The following is an 18,965-nucleotide window of genomic DNA, read 5'->3' as shown; positions in this document are numbered from 1 at the left end:
TAGTCGAAAGATCGCACTTGGTCCCATCCCGCGTAAAAGAGATTAAATTCTCTTACCAAAAAGGGACCGCCGAGCGAATTTCCGAAAAACAGTGTAATAGCGACCCGAACGGTCGTTTACCTGATTTTCGGACCGTCAAGTTCGTTCGACCCGATTCTAACGTCTCGAGACGTTTGACTTTGGGATCATAAAGATAGTGGTTGCGCCCTTCTATTGACTCATCCTTCTTCGAGTCTGGACGTAACAATATCATCAAGAAAATATTAGAAATTTATATGTTTCAATATTAACTTTGATAACATCTTGATGACTCGTTGATTTTTCTCAGTTTTTATTATTAATATTATTGGTTTTTATATTATTAAAATATTTTTTTAAATTTCTTTGTATATTATTTTTGAGAGAGAGAGATTTTTTGCAAGAAAGTGTATATTTTTAGAATAAACTACTAATACTCTACATTATCATACCTACCTACGCACATCCTGGGACCAATTCCGAACGGCATGTAGGCGTCAGTGATATGATTATTTTCGGTGAATCTATCGGGGTTGTATACTTCGGGTTCATCCCAGAACCTGGGATCTGTCCCAAGTCCGTATAAAGAGATGTATATCGGCGTACCTTTCTCGATAACGATATCGGTGTTAGAAATCTGGAATTTTATATTTTTATTAATATTTAATTATACTCATTAATGGGCCACGCATTTAATTTTTATGACAGTAAATTTTATAAGGAACAAAACCATTTTACTTATAGATAATTTTCCGTTCAAGTTTTCAATATATCCAAAATCTTCAAGTACATAAAAATTTCTTATATAAAAGATTATCATATTGTTTAAAAACTTTTTATATTCTTCAGAAAAATTAGAACGCTTGAGAACTCTTTGAGAACTCTTCATCCGATGTTATTCAAATTATGATACATTCCGGATCATATTAAATATTTTGCGAAATCACAATCAGACTTTTGAAATTTTTATAATCAACTTTTAGATTTACCATCTTTAATAGTTATGTTAATAAAAGTTGTTAATAAAAGTCGTGATAATAAGTTGTGATATAGTTCACATATATTAATAGTAAAGAGTATACTTAAGTATAATTAAAAATAATTTTATTTTTGAGACGTTTGTGTGTGTGTGTGTGTGTGTGTGGTGCTATACTTGTTATTTTTTACATAAAAACATTAACTATAAGTATTGACAATTAAGTCAAATTAAAGTCCCAGATATAAGAAAAGTGCGGTTAGTGTTACGGCAACTAATTGGCTTTGTCATTTTCCTAAAAAACGAAATAGTTATCTATTGTTAACGTTTAGCTACTCGTAAAGAATATGTTATTATTTCAAAAACTTATGTAAGATAAGTATGTAGTCCCATGAAAGAGATATCTGCGATAAAGAGAAAATTACCAAGCCAATTAGTAGCCACTCTAATCAATATTAATAATTTGTACATTAATTGTTATGACATACAAAAGTATATGTATTATACGTATTATTTAATCTGTGATTGAAACCAAAGTGATTGAAACCAAAAAAAAAGTATGTACAAATCTATACATATATTACACACTTTTAATAAAAATAATATTTAAACAATAAAAATCTAAATATGAATCCTTTATAACCTATCCGAGAGAGAGAGAGAGAGAGAACAGTTTTTAAATTCAAAAAGAACATAAAATGACCTGTAATGGGGAACTCTTTTAGAATACCATTTAAGAACCATTTCAAATTTACATTGCAAATTCTTATAAAGTACAAAAACAATTCCTTTTATATACGAAAAAGGGCTCAGAACTGGTGACATAAAAGCGAATTCTTTTTGAACTCTTAAGAATGTTTTTAGAACAGAAATGAGATGGAAAAAGAATTCATTTCATAAATCGGGAATTCAAAAAGAATTCTGTTTGGATTCTCTGTGCTATCTGGGGAGTGTGATCACAGATTTATAGATTCTATATAATATAACAATTCGTAATATGTATAATGAAATATAATATAACAAATTATAAAATTAAATATTATCTCAGATAGCACAGAGAATCCAAACAGTCATCCAAACAGTCACCAAATCACTTTGGTTTCAATATCACAGATTAAATAATACGTATAATACATATATACTTTTGTATGTCATAACAACATACAAATTATTAATATTGATTAGAATGGCTACTAATTGGTTTGGTAATTTTCTCTTTATCGCAGATATCTCTTTCATGGGACTACATACTTATCTTACATAAGTTTTTGAAATAATAACATATTCTTTACGAGTAGCTAAACGTTAACAATAGATAACTATATTTTGTTTTTCAGGAACATGACAAAGCCAATTAGTAGCCGTAACACTAATCGCGCTTTTCTTATATCTGGGACTCTAATATTGAATTTATTGTCAATACTTATAGTTAATGTTTTCATATAAAAAATAACAAGTATAGCACCAAACGTCTCAAAAATAAAATTATTTTTAATTATACTTAAATATATTCTTTACTATTAATATATGTGGACTATATCACAACTTATTATCACAACTTTTATTAACAATTTTTATTAACATAATTATTAAAGAACGTGGCAAAGAATACGATCTACTAAAAATTCTGGTTGTTATCGCTTGTTATCATGTATTTCACTTGTGTTATGCTTGTGCAACATAAGCCCAACTACTCAAATATATTGCATGAATGTGCAAGAAACAATTTATAAATAAAATGTTACTTTGAAAGGTTTCTGAAATAGAAACTATTTATTGCGGAGATGTTACAAAAATGTCGCCAATGTAACAACCAAAATGTTTAGAAGCAGATCAAGAGGAAAATCTTATGCCAAAGGTCTCCTTAAACTGAAAACTAAGGATATAAAAAAAAATAAAATTATAACAAAATCTCGTCGATAAGTCTTTGAAAGTTCAAATGTAAGGAGATCATTTGGTTGAAACAACACAATATACATATAAAAATGCTAAATGACACTTATTCAAAATAATCTTGAAAATATTCCAATTTAGAATCTATATCAATTTTGAATCTATACCAAAAAGTATGAAACATTATAACACTTTATAAATTTGAAAGACAACTGACGGACAATTGTACGTGTTTCTTTAATAAGATATTTTAAAATGTCAATTCCACATGCACCCGTGTTATATAAAGGAATATTTTGTCGTTAGAAAAATAAAATATAATAAATTTATATGAAATATAAATGTATTAGGAGTATTGTTACTCTTGGTTTTTGGGTTGCATACTACACTATTTATGAAACGTCGACAGAGCGTAACTAACGCGGCTATAATTGTAAAACCAAGATCAGCAATACTCCCAATAAATTAATAAACTATGAAAAAAAACAATTTTGTTTAATGCTATCATACCGTCATTAAGATAATCATACCGTCATAAAATAATCTATTTTCGATTCTTTAATCGGTCACTAGCGTGTTGCAACCACTTCTTTATAATTGTCTCGATATCGCTCTTAGGAACATTCTTTATTTTCGAAATGGTTTCTGTAATAGAAAATTTTGTAATTAGATATATAGATATTTTTTTAAAAAATTTAACATTAATATTTGGTTAAAAATCAGAAAAATTAAATATTGACTATAAACTCACCGACAATGAGTTGGGAAATTAGGGTATCTCGAAATTTCCGCGTGTTTTTTTGGCCAGACCAGGAATACTGCAATGCTAGCTCATTTGATATTAAAAAGTGCAATGTAGCTCTGGTGAATTTGCCTGGATCAGATCCTCCGACCATTTTTATTTCGCGAATCTATGAAAATAGAGGCAAATAGATCATTACAATTTGCGCATGGTAAATAAAAGTATGATAAATAATCTGCTTACATATAGTTTTTGTATTTCCAAGGATGTGACAAGATTTTCTTGAAATTGTTCGAACTTTTGAACAGTTCTTAAAGGGAAGTTCGGCAAAAGATTTTCCGCTTCATCTACCAGCATTTCTGTGCAACGATCTTTCAACAAATTAATAATATGGTTCAGATTCATCGTCAATTCTGACATGAAGGTTATTCTTTCCTTTAGGTAGCTCCTGCCTAATATAACAAATATCATCTGCAGATTCTGGTTCGTTTGTAAACTCTAAAGATGAATCATGAAGATCATGTAGATCTGCTTTTGATTGAACAGCGAGTCGACGATAAATCTGCCGTTTTGATAGATTGTCGTATCTTTTTTGGTTCGGCATATTCCTATCATTATAATTTTAAATATTTTAAAGAGTTAAAAATTGTAATACACAAAAAGTAGTTTATTAATAAAACATAAGATTTAATCACCACGTGCGGTGATGAAGTTAAGTTGTATTTGCAATAACCCAAATAGCAAAACAACAACAAATAAGGTTATTCTTTCCTTTAGGTAGCTCCTGCCTAATATAACAAATATCATCTGCAGATTCTGGTTCGTTTGTAAACTCTAAAGATGAATCATGAAGATCATGTAGATCTGCTTTTGATTGAACAGCGAGTCGACGATAAATCTGCCGTTTTGATAGATTGTCGTATCTTTTTTGGTTCGGCATATTCCTATCATTATAATTTTAAATATTTTAAAGAGTTAAAAATTGTAATACACAAAAAGTAGTTTATTAATAAAACATAAGATTTAATCACCACGTGCGGTGACGAGGTTAAGTTGTATTTGCAATAACCCAAATAGCAAAACAACAACAAATAATGTTAGCCTACTATTAGAAAATTAATTTATCAGAATTGACAAAATATGTTTTACCTTAAAAATCCGTGATCTCCTTATTCTGTCCTGGAACGAAGTGACGGGAAGACAAACCAAGGATAACCTAATCTGCGGTTAGCAGGGGTGCGTTCCGTATACCGGAATGTTCGTCCAGACGAGGTATAACGTCACACACCGAGATTGTCTCGTGAAACGGAACGATTCTTGGACGATTTTGCGCTTGCGCATACATAACATTTTATTTATGTTTTGTGATTATATTTTATATTAAAGAATATTAATTTACTTAAATAATTGATCACAATTAAACTAGCTGCCTTTAAATTATCCATTACCAGGTTTTATCTACATGTAAGTAACATTAAACTTAGATATAAAACTTCAAACATAATATATTCTTTATATTAATTTATATTAAAACACAAAATTGATAGAATATAAACATAAATATAACCTACAACGCAAATCTACATATATTTGACCGTCGCTTTATTACATCACGCCGTTTTGCGCATGCGTGACGTTTTTCATCGGAGTCCTGAGCACGACGAAAAGTTGTCGCCCGAACGTTCGGAAATTGTGAAAACGGAACGCAGTTATGACGTTACACCTTGGTAAACGGAACGGTTTTGGATAAAAAGTTGTCGTCCGGACGTTAATACGGAACGCACCCCTGTAGTCGGGAATGAATAATACGCCGCGATGCTGCCTCGGAAACTTCTAGATTGCGCATGCGCATTACGTTGTAGTAATTTACCAAAGCAAAAATGAGTTCTTGTTGAACCCATTATAAACAGAAAAAGGACTTCCTTTGGAACAACTTCAATTTAATTCCATGAGAAGTCAGAAAATATAATTTTATGGAATTCTTTTTGGATTACCGGAAGAAAGATCTTTTGAATTCATTTGGAATAGATTATACTAATTCATAAAGAATTTCAAAAAGTGAATCCTTTTTGTATTCATAACGATCACCTGTGCTATCTGGGTCAACACAAATCTTGTTTTTCGTAGATTTATCGATTTTCATGATGGCGTTCGAAAATCTACTCGTCGAAATAGAATGATATTTGATTGATCAATCGGAGCAAAGATATCTTTGCTCCTTTTATTCTGATTGGTCAATCGAACGGTGCTTTACTCCGACGAGTAGATTTTCGAACACAACCCGTGGGACTTTAATCCCCCCCGCGGAAGAGACATATGAAACGTCTGCGCGATCGACGTTGCTTTGAATCAGCTGTTGATGGCCGCTTATATATAGAACCGTTTTAAAGTTTTAATAATCACCATGGCGGCAAACAAAGCTGTCACTGTCCTTGCGCCGAATGGTCGCCGGCAAAATGTGAAGGTTACGATGAACACAACGATCTTGCAGGTACATAAATCTATCGACTCGATATTACTATTTATCAACGGATTATGACGTTTGCATTCGCTAAATAAGGATAGTGTTGTCTCGAAAAAATCTTCATACGAAGGTTCTCTTTGCAGGTTCTGGAGGAAGTATGCCAGAAGCAGGGTTTCAACGTCGATGACTATGACATAAAGTGAGTATGACACTTTACATTTAGATTTTTGCAATAATGTGATATAATTATATTGTATTAAGTACATATCCCTATCACAGACACAATCGTCAGATACTAGATCCTAATACGATATTTCGATTTACTGGTTTGCCAAATAACGCTCAGTTGGAAATGGTAGCCTGTACAAAAACGCGTACCGCGTCGAATGTTACGATTGGTATTCAGTCAGAGAATGGAGAGAGAATAATGCGCGAATTTCCACCTAAAACAACGTTAGCTCAAGCATTGTTAGAAATATATCCCGATTCGGACCTTGAGAGAGCTGTATTAATCTACATGCATCGAGAAGTATGTATTTACATAACCATTGAAAAAAATACTGATGTTTTATAATCTACTATTAAATTATACCGCGAGCATGTGTAAGAAGAGAAATAAAAACGTATCTAACCAAAGTTTTTCCACATAGGTATATGGGAGAGAAGCATTAGAAAAGACAACATTGAAGTCACTAGGCCTCAATAGTGGAAAGGCAATATTACGATTGATATATCGTGATCCCGAACAATTAAAAACTCAAGCACATGTATCTACTCCTTTACTTCCAAAGTCAGCGGTGGCAGTGGATAATTCATCAAGCAATAAAGATTGTCCCCAAAGAGTGCTATCATGTGCACCGCACTGTAGTAAAACACTGGATGATGGTGAATCAATAAATGTATCAAATGTGGAAAATCAAAAATCTGAGATGAAAATAGACAAAAAAGATGAGAAAGTAGATGTGTTGAATGATAAAGAACAAGAAAGGAATATTTATATGATAGGAGAAAGTCATGCCTCTGCATCCACTCATAAAGATCATAAGAATGGAAGAGATCAGTACAATACAGAGGTGGACACAAAAGTCCAGGAAGATGTATACGAAGTGAAGTTTGTAAGGTGTAATTGTGCAAACGTGCAATCTCATTCAAGTGACATGTTTACTTATTAATAATTTTATGTTATAGTTAGGGGAGAGAAACGCTCTAGTGTTCAATCAAGCTGGGACACAGGCATTGCCAAGGGACGAACTGCCGGATAACTTCTTCGAACTCGATCTGCACGACGCGAAGACTCTTTTGCGAGATGCTAAGCGTCGCAAGGAACAACTCGAGGACGCTCCGCTTCTGACAGAGGCGCAGCGTCAACTAGAACAAGACAAGCGCACTCTGGACCGATTGCACAAGTATCGACGTACCGTAATTCGCGTACAGTTCCCTGATCAATTTGTCCTTCAGGGCTTGTTCGGGCCGTTGGAGACTATTGCAACTGTTAAGAACTTTATTAAGAATTATTTGGATGATCCGAATTGCGAATTCGTTATCTGTGAGTAATAAAACATGCAATTATCATATTTATTCTATATGAATGGAGTAAGTATATAATAATTTTATTGTAGTAAAATTTTATTATTTTTTGTAGATACTAGCCCGCCAAAGCATATTCTAAATCCTGATGCGCGATTAGTAGATGAAAATCTTGTTCCCTCTGCTATCGTTTATTATTCTGGGCAGTCGTCACTCAGCTCGAGTGTAAAAGCAAAATTGACAGATCCTAGAGCTGCTGGCATCGAAGCCATCAGATCTAGGTAAAGTATACTGATTCTATCAATGTTGATTGTCACTAAATTTTATATTTATCTATATAGAACCACCATGACGCGAAAAGAACAAGATCCAGCGACTGGAGAAGATAGAGGCACAGTTGTCGAGAGCAGAAGCAATCGTGTTACTCCGGGACCAAGTGGTAGTGGTAAATCGTCATCGTCACCGTCATCATCATCAGCTCGAAATCAAAACAAGACACCAAAATGGTTCAAATAGGCAGGTTTCAAATAATTACTTTGCTAATAGCACCGAGAGAGAGATGGTTCCTCATTGTAATTTAAACAATATTCTATACGAGACTTTTATGGAAATTATCGTTGTACGCGCAGTGGGCATGTATGTGTACACATACATGTTTCGTTCTTACAGCAAGTCTAAAATATATAAATCTGTACACAAGAAATGTCCAACATGTATCTCATTATTCCAATTGAAATGTACAAAGCTGTACACATAAGAGAGTCCAATCTTTAGTAAAATTAGTTATAAAAGTGAAAACAAAATGCTACATATACAAATAGTAAAGTTCTTACAATCTAATTCTATGGCCGCAGTAATAACATTTTATATATCTGTGTACATATATATAATTTGTATGAAAAATGGTGTTAATAGAGAGTCGAGTGATGAAAAGTACAATCGTGAAATATGCAGCAATGGTATTAACTGTGTGATAAAGGTGCTTTGATCGATATAACATTAAGTATATATATTTTAAGTAATAAATATAATAGTTTTTAGATATAGCGTAACAAGACTTTAGTCTATGAAATATCTCTTTTCTTTTTTTTTCCTTGAAATGGTGAATGCTTATGTATTTTGCAGAATGAAGCGAAAAATTGCAATAATGTCTGCGATCGTTAATGTGAATCGACTATATTAATCGTCTACTCGTCGAGGTGCCATTAACTTTGTAAGTCGGGTGGTACCGTCGTGGGCGATTGCAACTGCAAGTGCATGAGCCTTCGAACAGGACCACCGATTATGTTCCCGGTTGGACCGGAACCACCGGCCTCGGCTTCAATACTTTCTCGCAAATTTGCCTCTACGGGATCCGCGCTGTTATTGTCGTCATTCGCTACCGTACTCTCATCTTTTACCATCTGCGATTGCAGTTGCGAGTCCAACAGTCGCATGTATTTATCCATATCGCCGCCTTTGTCCTCGTCGTCACCGCCTAGCGATCCTTCCGAGCTACCTTCGAACTCTCCCTCTCCTCCCGGAACAACTAAATCGAGGATGCCTCTCAATGTATTATCAAATACGTCCGCGTCGAAGTCTATTCGCCCACCATCCTCCGCATCTTGCATGTCATTGTCCATCGATTGTTCTCTAGAATTAAAATCCACAATTGTCTATTTTCGACTTAAATTACGAGTAAAACATGGATTTGTTTTTCAAAATTATATCTATTCCTGAAATATATAGATGTTATACCCTAAGAAATGCACGCCATCGATGTCGCTGGTTTGATTGAGGAATGATTGCACCTTCTCTCGGAGACTTAAAGATTCTTGATCCAATTTTTTATCCTTAAAATTGCCCCACTGTTTGTTCAAGTATATTTCTAATTGCGCCGGGTCCACGTTCAGCCAACTATCACTATCCACAGGACTCAGCATAGTTTCATCTTGAGCTGTGTAAAAATAAAATATAAATATGATATAAAATAAAATTTAAATGTAGCAACAAGTACACGATTTAACGTAATCGAGAAATTACTATGCTACTTTATAAGAGATCGCAATTTAAAATATAAATTTAAAGTAATAAACAACAAATTACCATGCATTTCAATGTCATTTGTTTGAATGTTCTCCCATGCTTCTAAAACTTTTTGAGCATCGCTTTCATACAAATCTGAGATATTATCAAATAAAGTCGCATGCTTCAAGAAATACTCTTTTGCTGTAGACAACAGTTTCTCACGTTCCTGGCTACCTTCCAACAGATCTCTAAAGTAACCGTTCGCTTCTAAACGTGCTAGGTAAGCATTGAAAGCTGGTTCATTCAGCTTTAATTTTTCTGCATCATCGGGAACGTCCGACTGTTCCTTGGTACGTTTTCTACGTTCCTCATTGGCCCGAGCTACTAGCATCTCTAAACCGCATGCTATCTTAACTCCGAGAACATGAGCATTGTATTTTGAGCAAGTTGCAGGTGGTATGTTCCAACCTGTTCTTGGATCACCGGTATAACGACAGTGCGTCGCCATCGCGTACAAACACTTGGTCATTCTGACATTGACCATAGTTCGTTGTTCAGGTGGGAAATATCTCATGGCGCGACAAACCTAGAATATAAGATAGAAATATATATATATGTAATATATAAAGTCGATTATATTAAATAACTTTTATAACATTTGTATATACCTTGCGTTCGAGTGGATCCGAATGACAAATAGTTCTAATCACTGGAGCTATGAGTCTTGGTTCTAGGCGAAGTATGGAGGCTGCTTTTTCCGGCAGAAATGCCCTGGCCTTATGTTTCCTCTTCTGAATCTCATCGGGATAAATGCCGATTCGCTTTTGCAACACAAGTTGCACCTTTTCAGACATCTTGGAGATATGGGGCTTGCCATGTATATTATTTAGCAAATTAGGAAACGACGTTCCCCTCTCTCTGATAACATGAATATCGCCATTGTGAATGAACACACGATCCTGACACGTCTCAGGGCTGGCCCACAGCGGCAGCACATTAGCAGCTTCTATCAGAAGAAATTCTCCATCCGAATCAACTACTCTAGCGATCAATCCATCGAAAACTTTGGTAAGCCTAAATATTAGGAATACTGTCAGCCATTCGTCGCCTATATCCTCGTCGAAACGTAGATTCGCATATATATGAGGCAAGGTATGGTAATCTAATGAGAAATGATCGATTATTATAATTGATTAGTGATTTTTCTAAAAATAAACAAAGGAAGAAAAAAAAATGGCGGAGATGAAATAATTACCTTCCTCCACCGCTGATCCTTCGAGAATTCTATTCAGTAACATCGCCTGTTTGGTTCTAGGACGGAAATTTAAGCTATCACCATGCCAGATATGATCGACGATGAACGGGGCGATCTCTTCATTGTACTTAGCGATTTCTTCACTCAATTTCGCCTCCGTTACCGCGTCTGGGTCAGATGCGTAGCAGAATTTGGGATAAAGGAAACACTCGAGGATATCCTCCTCTTTGGCCTTGTGCGTGACCGCGGTATTTGCCATTTTTTGGCGTGGCATTTGACTCTCGAATAAACGTCAATTTATCCGCCAAAAACGCGCGTTTCCTCTACGTCACTTCTTTCACCCAGGTCAACTCGGAATAGATCACCTCACAGCGCTCGGCTCCCATGGGCGTTCCTTGTGGATGACCGCATAGGTGATAAAAACGCGTGACTAAAGTTGTTTACTGCGTTATTCAAGATACGCGACCATAACCTCTATGCGACCATCGTCGAATTGATGCAGCTCAGGCACGCGCCATGACGCGCGAGCCCAGCCTAACCTTCGCGTAATCTAACCTTCACGATCTTTCAGGGGATGCTGTCACATCACGGTGCTTGCGAATTGCAAAATGCGTGCGATGGAATGCGATATGAAGCGCATGAGTGAAGAAACGGATTCGGTTCTTCGCTGAGGACGGGATGCGGACCGATGTAAATGAAGCTATCGTCGTAATGAGATGGTTAGCTTCGATGGACCCGACTTCTTGGGTCGTACATTGTAATTGATACGGTAATTGCGAGTGAAATTCGCGGAACATGGCGACTACCAAAAGCCACCCGGGCGGCCGATCGTCGAGCTGTTTGCGAAAGTATCGGCTGCTCTTCGCCTTCGGCATAACCGTATTGTGTGTCCAGATCTACCTACACACATTTTTCGGTCTGGACAATGGTAAAAACAAATCCAACCGGCTGTCATCTGGGGAGGTAATTCTTATCTAACCTTTGTCTTGCAAGAAAACGTATATATGCAATAATAATGAAAAATTTATTAATTTATATCATTAATTGATATTTTCTTGTTAAATTGCAGGGTGGCTCTTCCCAACCTGAGGAAGATGAAGGCTTGCCGAAAGGCTTACGTCAACTAAAACTTCCACCCGACAAGCAGATAAATTTGAACAAACAAACATTGCAATCTCAACTAAGAAATCGCACTGCCCGAATTAAGTTAGATCGTAAATCCTTAAATTTTACACCTATGTGCGAAGTTATGACCAGAGAAGCAGTGAGTGCCATAACGCGTGCTCAGAATCAAGCATGCAAACAACGCATTGTCAATGTGACGTGCCTTAGCCAGCAGGGTGTATTGTACCCGGAAAGAGTACAATCTTTATGTCCTCACTCTCCAGGTTTTACAGGCATGCCGAAGAACTTGGGCTGCTACAAAGATGATAAGACATTGAGAGTGCTTTCTGGTTATTATCACATCTTCAAAGGGAACAATACGCCGGAGCATTGCGCTTATATGTGTCTTCAATCGGGATTTCCATACGCCGGTACAGAATACTCGTTAGTGTCCTTGAAAATTTACAGCATATATATTGATACATTGTGTAAACTTTTTAAAATACATCATAAAATTGTATAATTTTAGAATTGAGTGTTTTTGTGGAATGGAAGAACCATTGCAGACGAAACGGTTACCAGACTCTAGCTGTAATATGAAATGTTCCGGCAATCCAAGACAGACGTGCGGTGGCTATTTAACTATTAATGTATATTGGACTGGAATTCGAAGTATGTAAATGCACAAAAATATGCATAAATACCTTTACACACATAAATGGAATCTTTTTCTGACTTGGCAGAATTTAAACCTCAAGAGGCGAGAAACTCGAGTTTAAGAAATGAACCTGAGCAACCTGTGCGAATAGCCTATCTGCTGACAGTGAATGGCAGGGCGAGTAGGCAAGTGAAACGACTTATTAATGTTTTGTATCATCCCTCGCACTTATTCTATATTCATGTTGATGCGGTAAGTAGTGCAACAAATTCTATTTATTTATGTATTTAGATATATAAAAAAATAGAGTTATATATATATATATATATATATTTATCTTTTTTACATTAATTTGATGAATTTATACAAACTTCAGGCATATAGTTACATCATGAAAAGACATACATTTTTTAATTAGTTTTTAATTTTATATATTAATATATTTTTATTTGAATTTAATTTTTAGATTTATAGAGATCCTTAATGATTTTTATAGATTATTTCTTTATTATATATTGGATATAATACAAAATTAACAGATAATTGATATTGAATCTGATAAATAAATTAGAATAATATATCAAGTCATATATTTTCAGAGGCAAGATTATTTATACCGAGAAATGTTAGAACTGGAAAGATCATGTAAATTAAACAATATCAAAGTGGCGAAAGGAGAGGGTTTGCGACACGCGAGTATTTGGGGTGGCGCAAGTCTTTTGACGACATTTTTGAAGTCCGCGCAACAGATGCTGGCACATCAGCAGCATTGGGATTTTCTTGTAAATCTTTCGGAATCTGATTTCCCTCTGAAAAACAACAGTCAATTGACCGAATTTCTAAGTTGGAATAAGAATATGAACTTTGCAAAGTCACATGGAAGAGAAGTTCAACGTTTTATATCGAAACAAGGTCTGGATAAGACTTTCGTCGAATGTGAGGCGCGCATGTGGCGAGTCGGCGATCGAAAATTGCCAGATGGTATGTGATTTTATATATATACATATAAGCAGTTTTTTAATTTTTTTATACACATAGTAAAGAATTTTTTTATTTATAAAATTGTGTATATCATATATACATTAATTTTACTATTTTTATAGGTATTCAAATTGACGGTGGTAGCGATTGGTTCGCTTTAAGTCGGGATTTTGTCGAGTACGTCGCGAATCCGAATCCCGATTCGTTGGTAAATGATTTGTTAAAACTGTTCAAGTACACCCTGTTGCCAGCCGAATCATTTTTACATATTGTCTTGAGAAACTCGCGATTTTGCAATACTTATATAGACAATAATCTGCATATGACTAATTGGAAAAGGAAGTTGGGTTGCAAGTGCCAGTATAAAGCGGTGGTGGATTGGTGTGGATGCAGTCCAAACGATTTTAAACTCGAGGATTATAGTCGATTACAAAATACGGAGAATCGTAATATATTCTTTGCCCGTAAATTCGAACCCGTCATCGATCACAGAATTATCGACCGCGTAGAAGAATGGCTGTATCCCGATAGAATGAATAGAACGATCAAGGGTTACGACATGTACTGGCAAAGTCTGTATCATCACGCGGATCTGAGTCCGCTACCAGATGATGCGTTACTAACGCTTTCGTATTCTTTGGCAAGACTAACTTACCGTAAATTGAAGATGGATCATAAAAATGTTCACTTATTGGAAAACACCGCGTACTTTCGCGAAAATCGGTTCACCGGTGTATTAATCTTTGCGGAATGTAAAGATGAATCTTTCGACGTATCTGCGATACGTAATAATCGCGTGAGACGCGTGGAAGCTTTAATTTCTGTGCGACATAACTTTCCTCCTGGCAGATTAGGGTCAGGATTATGGTCGGGAAAGATACGGAGTCTTTCCGTTGGTACGGATTATGATCAAAAGGAACAAAAGTTTAGAAATTTAATGGGCAGCATAGGACCATATTCGAATCCGGTGTTAGCTTACGAATTCGATGCAAGTATTACAGTACCGCAAAATATATCAGTTTTGTGGATTGATCCATATGGACACCTTGCTGATGTGAATCATATTTTGCTTGAGGAGATGACTTTGGTAATTATAACATTATTTTTTACAATTAAAACTTTATTATTTTTTTCTACTTCAATCTTATAGTATAATCTTATGTGTAACTTTATTACGTATCTTTTTAGGTAGGACACCTTAAACCACAGCTGAATGAACAATTAGCCATTGGTACCTGGCGACTATTGTTAATTGTTGATTCTCAACTGATGATAAAATTGAAATTTTTGGTAATTCCATTGTCCTATTGGAGGGCCAAAAAGATAGATTCGGAAAGACTCAAGGAAATAATAGACGGCCCGAACACCATTTATCACATTACAGAGGAAATGAACAAAAATTGGTCCAAATTAATGAAATCTGCAATGGCGAATGAGCAGATTATTACGCACAGTCAAAATAGAATCGATCAAGACCTCGATGATTGGTTAGATAGATTGGTATATGAACATTACAAAATCGACGAAATATGTGACGCCGGCGAGGTTGGGACCGAATTGAAACTACAAAAGTGTATCGATACGCATTGGAGCTCTCTGAGCCCTGATTTAAAGGCTGATACTCGTAATCTATGTCAAAACTATTGATTAATTATTCTATCAACTACGTGCCATTTTCGCCGTTTTGAAACTTGTATGTGTGTATAAAGATTACAAAACGTCTTTAGATATTTTTATATCGACTAAACTGTGTACATATAGTTCATATTTATAAGAAAAAATGTATATGTATATATATACATATATATATAATATGTATACATATATATACATATGTACATAAACTTTTTTGGTATGTATAATTAATAACTCTGTCTAATATTTTCACACATTAAAGGAATTATATTGATAAGAGATGGGTGTCATTCTTTTTGTTTTATATCTCAAGATATATCGAACAAAACAGTTTTAGAATGCCTTCTTTGATGATAATAATTGCAATAATGTGTATTGTATATATTTAAAACAAAAAAATAACTTTAGTTACCTTGATAATTCTTAAGATTTATTCTTACATGTATGTATGTACTTATATAATTGAACAAACTATCAGATTCTTAAGGTATAGATAATACTCATATACAGGGTAATTCTAAATAAGTATGAAAAATTTTAGGAGATGATTCTTTGTCGAAAAAATTAAGGGGGCTCTTTTATATAAACATATACTCCTATATTCCTCCCTGAAGAGTTACACTCTTCCAAAGAGAGAGGTGAAAATGAAGTTTTTATTTCCTTGGTTTATACCATCCCTATTAAAAATATGGAAGATTTAAGAAATCGCATTGTCGCATCATGTGAAACAATTAAAAACACACCTGGGATATTTGAACATATATGCCAATCAATGAGACGGAGGGTAGACTCTTGTATCATGATTGGGAGATGGTCATTTTCAACATTTATTATAATTTTATATTGTTCTTGTTCCATTTTTCTTAACTATTCTATAATTTTGTTTTGTTTACTTTTTTTATTCTAAAGTTTAACTTCTCATAACTCGAAACCTATGTCATTTAGTACTGTGCTGTGTATGATGATGTATCTTTTTTTTTCTTGAAAAATATTGATTTTACGAAAAAAATTAAAGAAATAAAAAAGTTTCTAAAGAAATCAAGCTTTCTAACACATATTTTTAGATGATCACATTCCGGTTCGTTAAAAAGTTCTAATAAAAAATTGAATAGGGGTTGCTAGTTTCATCCCCTTACAACGATACGGGAGGATTAAAAAAAATATTAATAAGTATCCTTTTTACTAGTGGAAAATGTCCACCAAATTTCATTTTCTTAACTTGTTCAAAATTTGAGAAAAAAAATAAAAATCTAATTTTCATCTCCCCCTTTAGGAGAGTGTAATTCTTCAGGGAGGGATATAGGAATATATGTTTATATGAAAGACCCCCCTTAATTTTCGACAAAGAATTATATCCTAAAATTTTTCGCACTTATTTAGAATCACCCTGTATATAAATGACAGTTTATGTCGAAACAACTTTATTCCAAACATCTGAATTTAAATAACATGGCGTAGCCAATCAAATAAATGCACGCCGAACCTCGTCCGAACAGACGCCTCGCAGTCAGTCTGATTAGTTTTTAATCCATGCGGAAAACCGTGAAGTGGAATATCTGCGCGATCGCGTTGACATCTAGGAAGTTTATCGTAAGATGTCGGGGGATGTTTTGTGCGACGAGCCGCTGGTATGCTCGCGGACGACGAAATGACTTGCTTGTCGTGGCGCACGTCTGCTAAATTCCGGCCTAAATTAAATCCCAAAGTGTTGTAAGCATCACGCCGCCGGTAGGATCGAGCCACGTCCTCCAGTCGTCTGTCGCCGTCGACGCCGAAACGGAAAGAACAGTGGAGACGGGAGCCAAAACGGAGGCGCGAGGACTGTGCCAGTGTATGTGTGTGCGTACCACTGCCAGGACCTGAGGTACCCGGATCTCACACTTTTTATTTTTTTCTTGTAAACTAAGCAAGTGATTGTTGAATTATTTGCCGAGGAGATAGATACATAGATAAATATAGACAGAGAGAGAGAGAGAGAGAGACAGACAGACAAAGAAAAAAAGAGAGAGAGAGAGAGGAGAATTGCAAGGGGACACGTGGTGATAGTTTGAAATCTCAGCTGGAATGGGAGCCAAGGCAAGCACCGTAGCACAATCCGCTGGTGGCAACGGTCAATCCTCCACTGGGGCCAATGAGACCACAATGCAGGGTTTCTCCATGCTCCGTTCCCTGCCTGGTGGTGTGGGCATGCTGCAGCATCAGCATCAGCAGGCTAATCAGTCGCAGAACACACGTGTGTCCGGGGATAGTAGACAGCGTGCACGCTCTTTGAGTTCCGTTCCTGATCTCTCCTCCTCTGAGCAGGCCGGTCTCTCTACCTCGGTAGGGGTTGGTGTCGCAGGGGTTGGAGTTGGACCCCTTGGCCTGCCGCAACTGATCCCGGATTCCGACGACACGGATGAGGAGAGTGGTCGCGTTTACGCCGCTCATAGCTTGCCTTCGCACATTTGGTCCCTTAACGGTAAGTTTATGGACTTATCTAAACACCTCATTTAGAGCCGGTTGTACCAACTTCTTGGTAGATTTATCCATCAATCACCCATTATTACCCAAATATCAATGTAAATAGAGATCTTAATACAATGGTTGGAAGAGTAAAATTATCTTTTGATAATAACAATTTAACCCATAGATAAACTTTACAATAGATGAAACAATAATTATTGATATTTATCTAATGGGTGATTGACGGGTAAATCTATCAAAAAGTTGGAACAACCGGCCCTTGTATACCTTTATCTGTTTACCTACAAGCCTTAGAAGCTATCTGCTTTCAGGTTACAATTGCTCATAAAATTTCTTTATTGCGTATACATTCTACATAGTGTATCATAAATTTATTCTACGTTCGAGACGCGTGCTGAGAAAATTAACATATACATCATTATTCTATCTTTTGTTGCATAAATCATGACGAGTACTTCCAGTATTCTGCCTTTGAAGAGAGAGATAGAGCGAACGTTATTGTTGAAATAGAGATATTTTTTTTAATTCCTCGCTAATCGCCTTTCTTGTTGACGCATATTGATTCGTAACGACAGGATTGTTTAGATAAGACGACGTACGGCACGTTTCAAAAGTCATTCGATGTTTCACCGTGCTCGGAAAACGTCAATCTCGTCTCTAACCTAATTGCGAGCAGGCAGGCGCCGCGTAAGGGGTGAGAGGTTATGTCGCCGAAGGAAACTTTGCGTGGAAGGAACGGAGTTGATGCGCGGACGATGATTCGCGGGTGGGATGGAAGGGGAGGGGAGGGGGGCGTTTGTTTTGACGCGTGGTTGCCGGGGTGGTTGGCCCGGTAACCGCGTATACCACAATCGATGAATTGGGCTTGAGGCCGCGCAAAAGCGGTCTAGGGTGAACGCGTAAAAGAGATTAAATTCTCTTACCAAAAAGGGACCGCCGAGCGAATTTCCGAAAAACAGTGTAATAGCGACCCGAACGGTCGTTTACCTGATTTTCGGACCGTCAAGTTCGTTCGACCCGATTCTAACGTCTCGAGACGTTTGACTTTGGGATCATAAAGATAGTGGTTGCGCCCTTCTATTGACTCATCCTTCTTCGAGTCTGGACGTAACAATATCATCAAGAAAATATTAGAAATTTATATGTTTCAATATTAACTTTGATAACATCTTGATGACTCGTTGATTTTTCTCAGTTTTTATTATTAATATTATTGGTTTTTATATTATTAAAATATTT

At 35.8% G+C, this 18,965-nt stretch overlaps 5 protein-coding genes and 1 long non-coding RNA gene across 13 annotated transcripts in view; 4 read left to right on the top strand and 2 right to left on the bottom strand.

Moving 5' to 3' along the window:
• LOC115235544 (cytochrome P450 6k1-like) overlaps positions 1-5,254 on the bottom strand; it is an 8,461-nt gene extending 3,207 nt beyond the window's left edge. The window contains exons 1-4 of one of the 7 annotated variants that reach the window (XM_029807409.1): positions 3,873-4,260; positions 3,639-3,798; positions 3,398-3,532; positions 475-655 (exon numbers count right to left, since the gene is read on the bottom strand). In XM_029807409.1, coding sequence (XP_029663269.1) covers positions 475-655; positions 3,398-3,415 — 199 coding nt within the window. In that variant the 5' untranslated portion in view covers positions 3,416-3,532; positions 3,639-3,798; positions 3,873-4,260. Of the gene's footprint in view, positions 1-474; positions 656-2,082; positions 3,533-3,638; positions 3,799-3,872; positions 4,261-4,778 lie in introns of those variants that run through there. The other 6 variants (XM_029807411.1, XM_029807407.1, XR_003884044.1 and 3 more) reach the window with 6 other exon arrangements.
• Positions 3,991-4,575, top strand: LOC115235546. Its single transcript, XR_003884045.1, has 2 exons — positions 3,991-4,053; positions 4,390-4,575. It is a non-coding gene; the product is annotated as an uncharacterized LOC115235546 (long non-coding RNA).
• A 661-nt stretch (positions 5,255-5,915) lies between the features above and the next one.
• LOC115235532 (tether containing UBX domain for GLUT4) lies at positions 5,916-8,323 on the top strand. Of its 2 annotated transcripts, none has more exons than XM_029807383.1 (7): positions 5,916-6,120; positions 6,237-6,292; positions 6,373-6,622; positions 6,744-7,199; positions 7,282-7,639; positions 7,736-7,901; positions 7,962-8,323. In XM_029807383.1, the coding sequence occupies exons 1-7, from the start codon at positions 6,034-6,036 to the stop codon at positions 8,134-8,136; spliced, it is 1,548 nt and encodes a 515-aa protein (XP_029663243.1). In that variant the 5' UTR covers positions 5,916-6,033; the 3' UTR covers positions 8,137-8,323. The 2 variants fall into 2 exon arrangements, with proteins under 2 accessions (XP_029663243.1, XP_029663242.1); XM_029807382.1 differs by having other exon boundaries at positions 5,917-6,120; positions 6,744-7,208.
• LOC115235531 (protein ecdysoneless) lies at positions 8,167-11,416 on the bottom strand. Its single transcript, XM_029807381.1, has 5 exons — positions 10,883-11,416; positions 10,296-10,789; positions 9,706-10,213; positions 9,358-9,556; positions 8,167-9,252 (listed from the first exon to the last, which is right to left on the bottom strand). Exons 1-5 carry the CDS (start codon positions 11,154-11,156, stop codon positions 8,826-8,828), a joined length of 1,902 nt encoding a protein of 633 aa, XP_029663241.1. The 5' UTR covers positions 11,157-11,416; the 3' UTR covers positions 8,167-8,825.
• Positions 11,417-11,482: 66 nt separating this feature from the next.
• On the top strand, positions 11,483-15,537 carry LOC115235530 (xylosyltransferase oxt). The gene is made up of 7 exons (XM_029807380.1): positions 11,483-11,845; positions 11,952-12,430; positions 12,516-12,658; positions 12,730-12,896; positions 13,244-13,625; positions 13,748-14,712; positions 14,814-15,537. The coding sequence occupies exons 1-7, from the start codon at positions 11,678-11,680 to the stop codon at positions 15,270-15,272; spliced, it is 2,763 nt and encodes a 920-aa protein (XP_029663240.1). The 5' UTR covers positions 11,483-11,677; the 3' UTR covers positions 15,273-15,537.
• A 1,251-nt stretch (positions 15,538-16,788) lies between these two features.
• On the top strand, positions 16,789-18,001 carry LOC115235534. Its single transcript, XM_029807384.1, has 2 exons — positions 16,789-17,124; positions 17,320-18,001. The coding sequence occupies exon 2, from the start codon at positions 17,325-17,327 to the stop codon at positions 17,754-17,756; it is 432 nt and encodes a 143-aa protein (XP_029663244.1). The 5' UTR covers positions 16,789-17,124; positions 17,320-17,324; the 3' UTR covers positions 17,757-18,001.
• Positions 18,002-18,965: the final 964 nt, after the last annotated feature.

The sequence above is a fragment of the Formica exsecta genome, unplaced genomic scaffold (assembly GCF_003651465.1).
Source record: "Formica exsecta isolate Colony F162 unplaced genomic scaffold, ASM365146v1 scaffold226, whole genome shotgun sequence".
In the NCBI taxonomy this organism is placed as follows: domain Eukaryota; kingdom Metazoa; phylum Arthropoda; class Insecta; order Hymenoptera; family Formicidae; genus Formica; species Formica exsecta.
The sequence above is the reverse complement of the archived record's forward strand: the minus strand, read 5'-3'. Positions and strand labels throughout refer to the sequence as shown.

Bases quoted from the DNA above. Each gene is read 5' to 3' on its own strand.
- LOC115235532 (XM_029807382.1), top strand. From the start codon at position 6,034: ATGGCGGCAAACAAAGCTGTCACTGTCCTTGCGCCGAATGGTCGCCGG. The intron at 7,209-7,281 runs GTAAGGTGTAAT...TTTATGTTATAG, and splicing joins ATGTATACGAAGTGAAGTTT to TTAGGGGAGAGAAACGCTCT. The intron at 7,640-7,735 runs GTGAGTAATAAA...TATTTTTTGTAG, and splicing joins GAATTGCGAATTCGTTATCT to ATACTAGCCCGCCAAAGCAT.
- LOC115235531 (XM_029807381.1), bottom strand. From the start codon at position 11,156: ATGCCACGCCAAAAAATGGCAAATACCGCGGTCACGCACAAGGCCAAA. The intron at 10,790-10,882 runs GTAATTATTTCA...ATTTCTCATTAG, and splicing joins AGGATCAGCGGTGGAGGAAG to ATTACCATACCTTGCCTCAT. The intron at 9,253-9,357 runs GTATAACATCTA...TTTTAATTCTAG, and splicing joins GATGGCGTGCATTTCTTAGG to AGAACAATCGATGGACAATG.
- LOC115235530 (XM_029807380.1), top strand. From the start codon at position 11,678: ATGGCGACTACCAAAAGCCACCCGGGCGGCCGATCGTCGAGCTGTTTG. The intron at 12,431-12,515 runs GTTAGTGTCCTT...GTATAATTTTAG, and splicing joins TACGCCGGTACAGAATACTC to AATTGAGTGTTTTTGTGGAA. The intron at 14,713-14,813 runs GTAATTATAACA...GTATCTTTTTAG, and splicing joins TGCTTGAGGAGATGACTTTG to GTAGGACACCTTAAACCACA.
- LOC115235534 (XM_029807384.1), top strand. From the start codon at position 17,325: ATGGGAGCCAAGGCAAGCACCGTAGCACAATCCGCTGGTGGCAACGGT.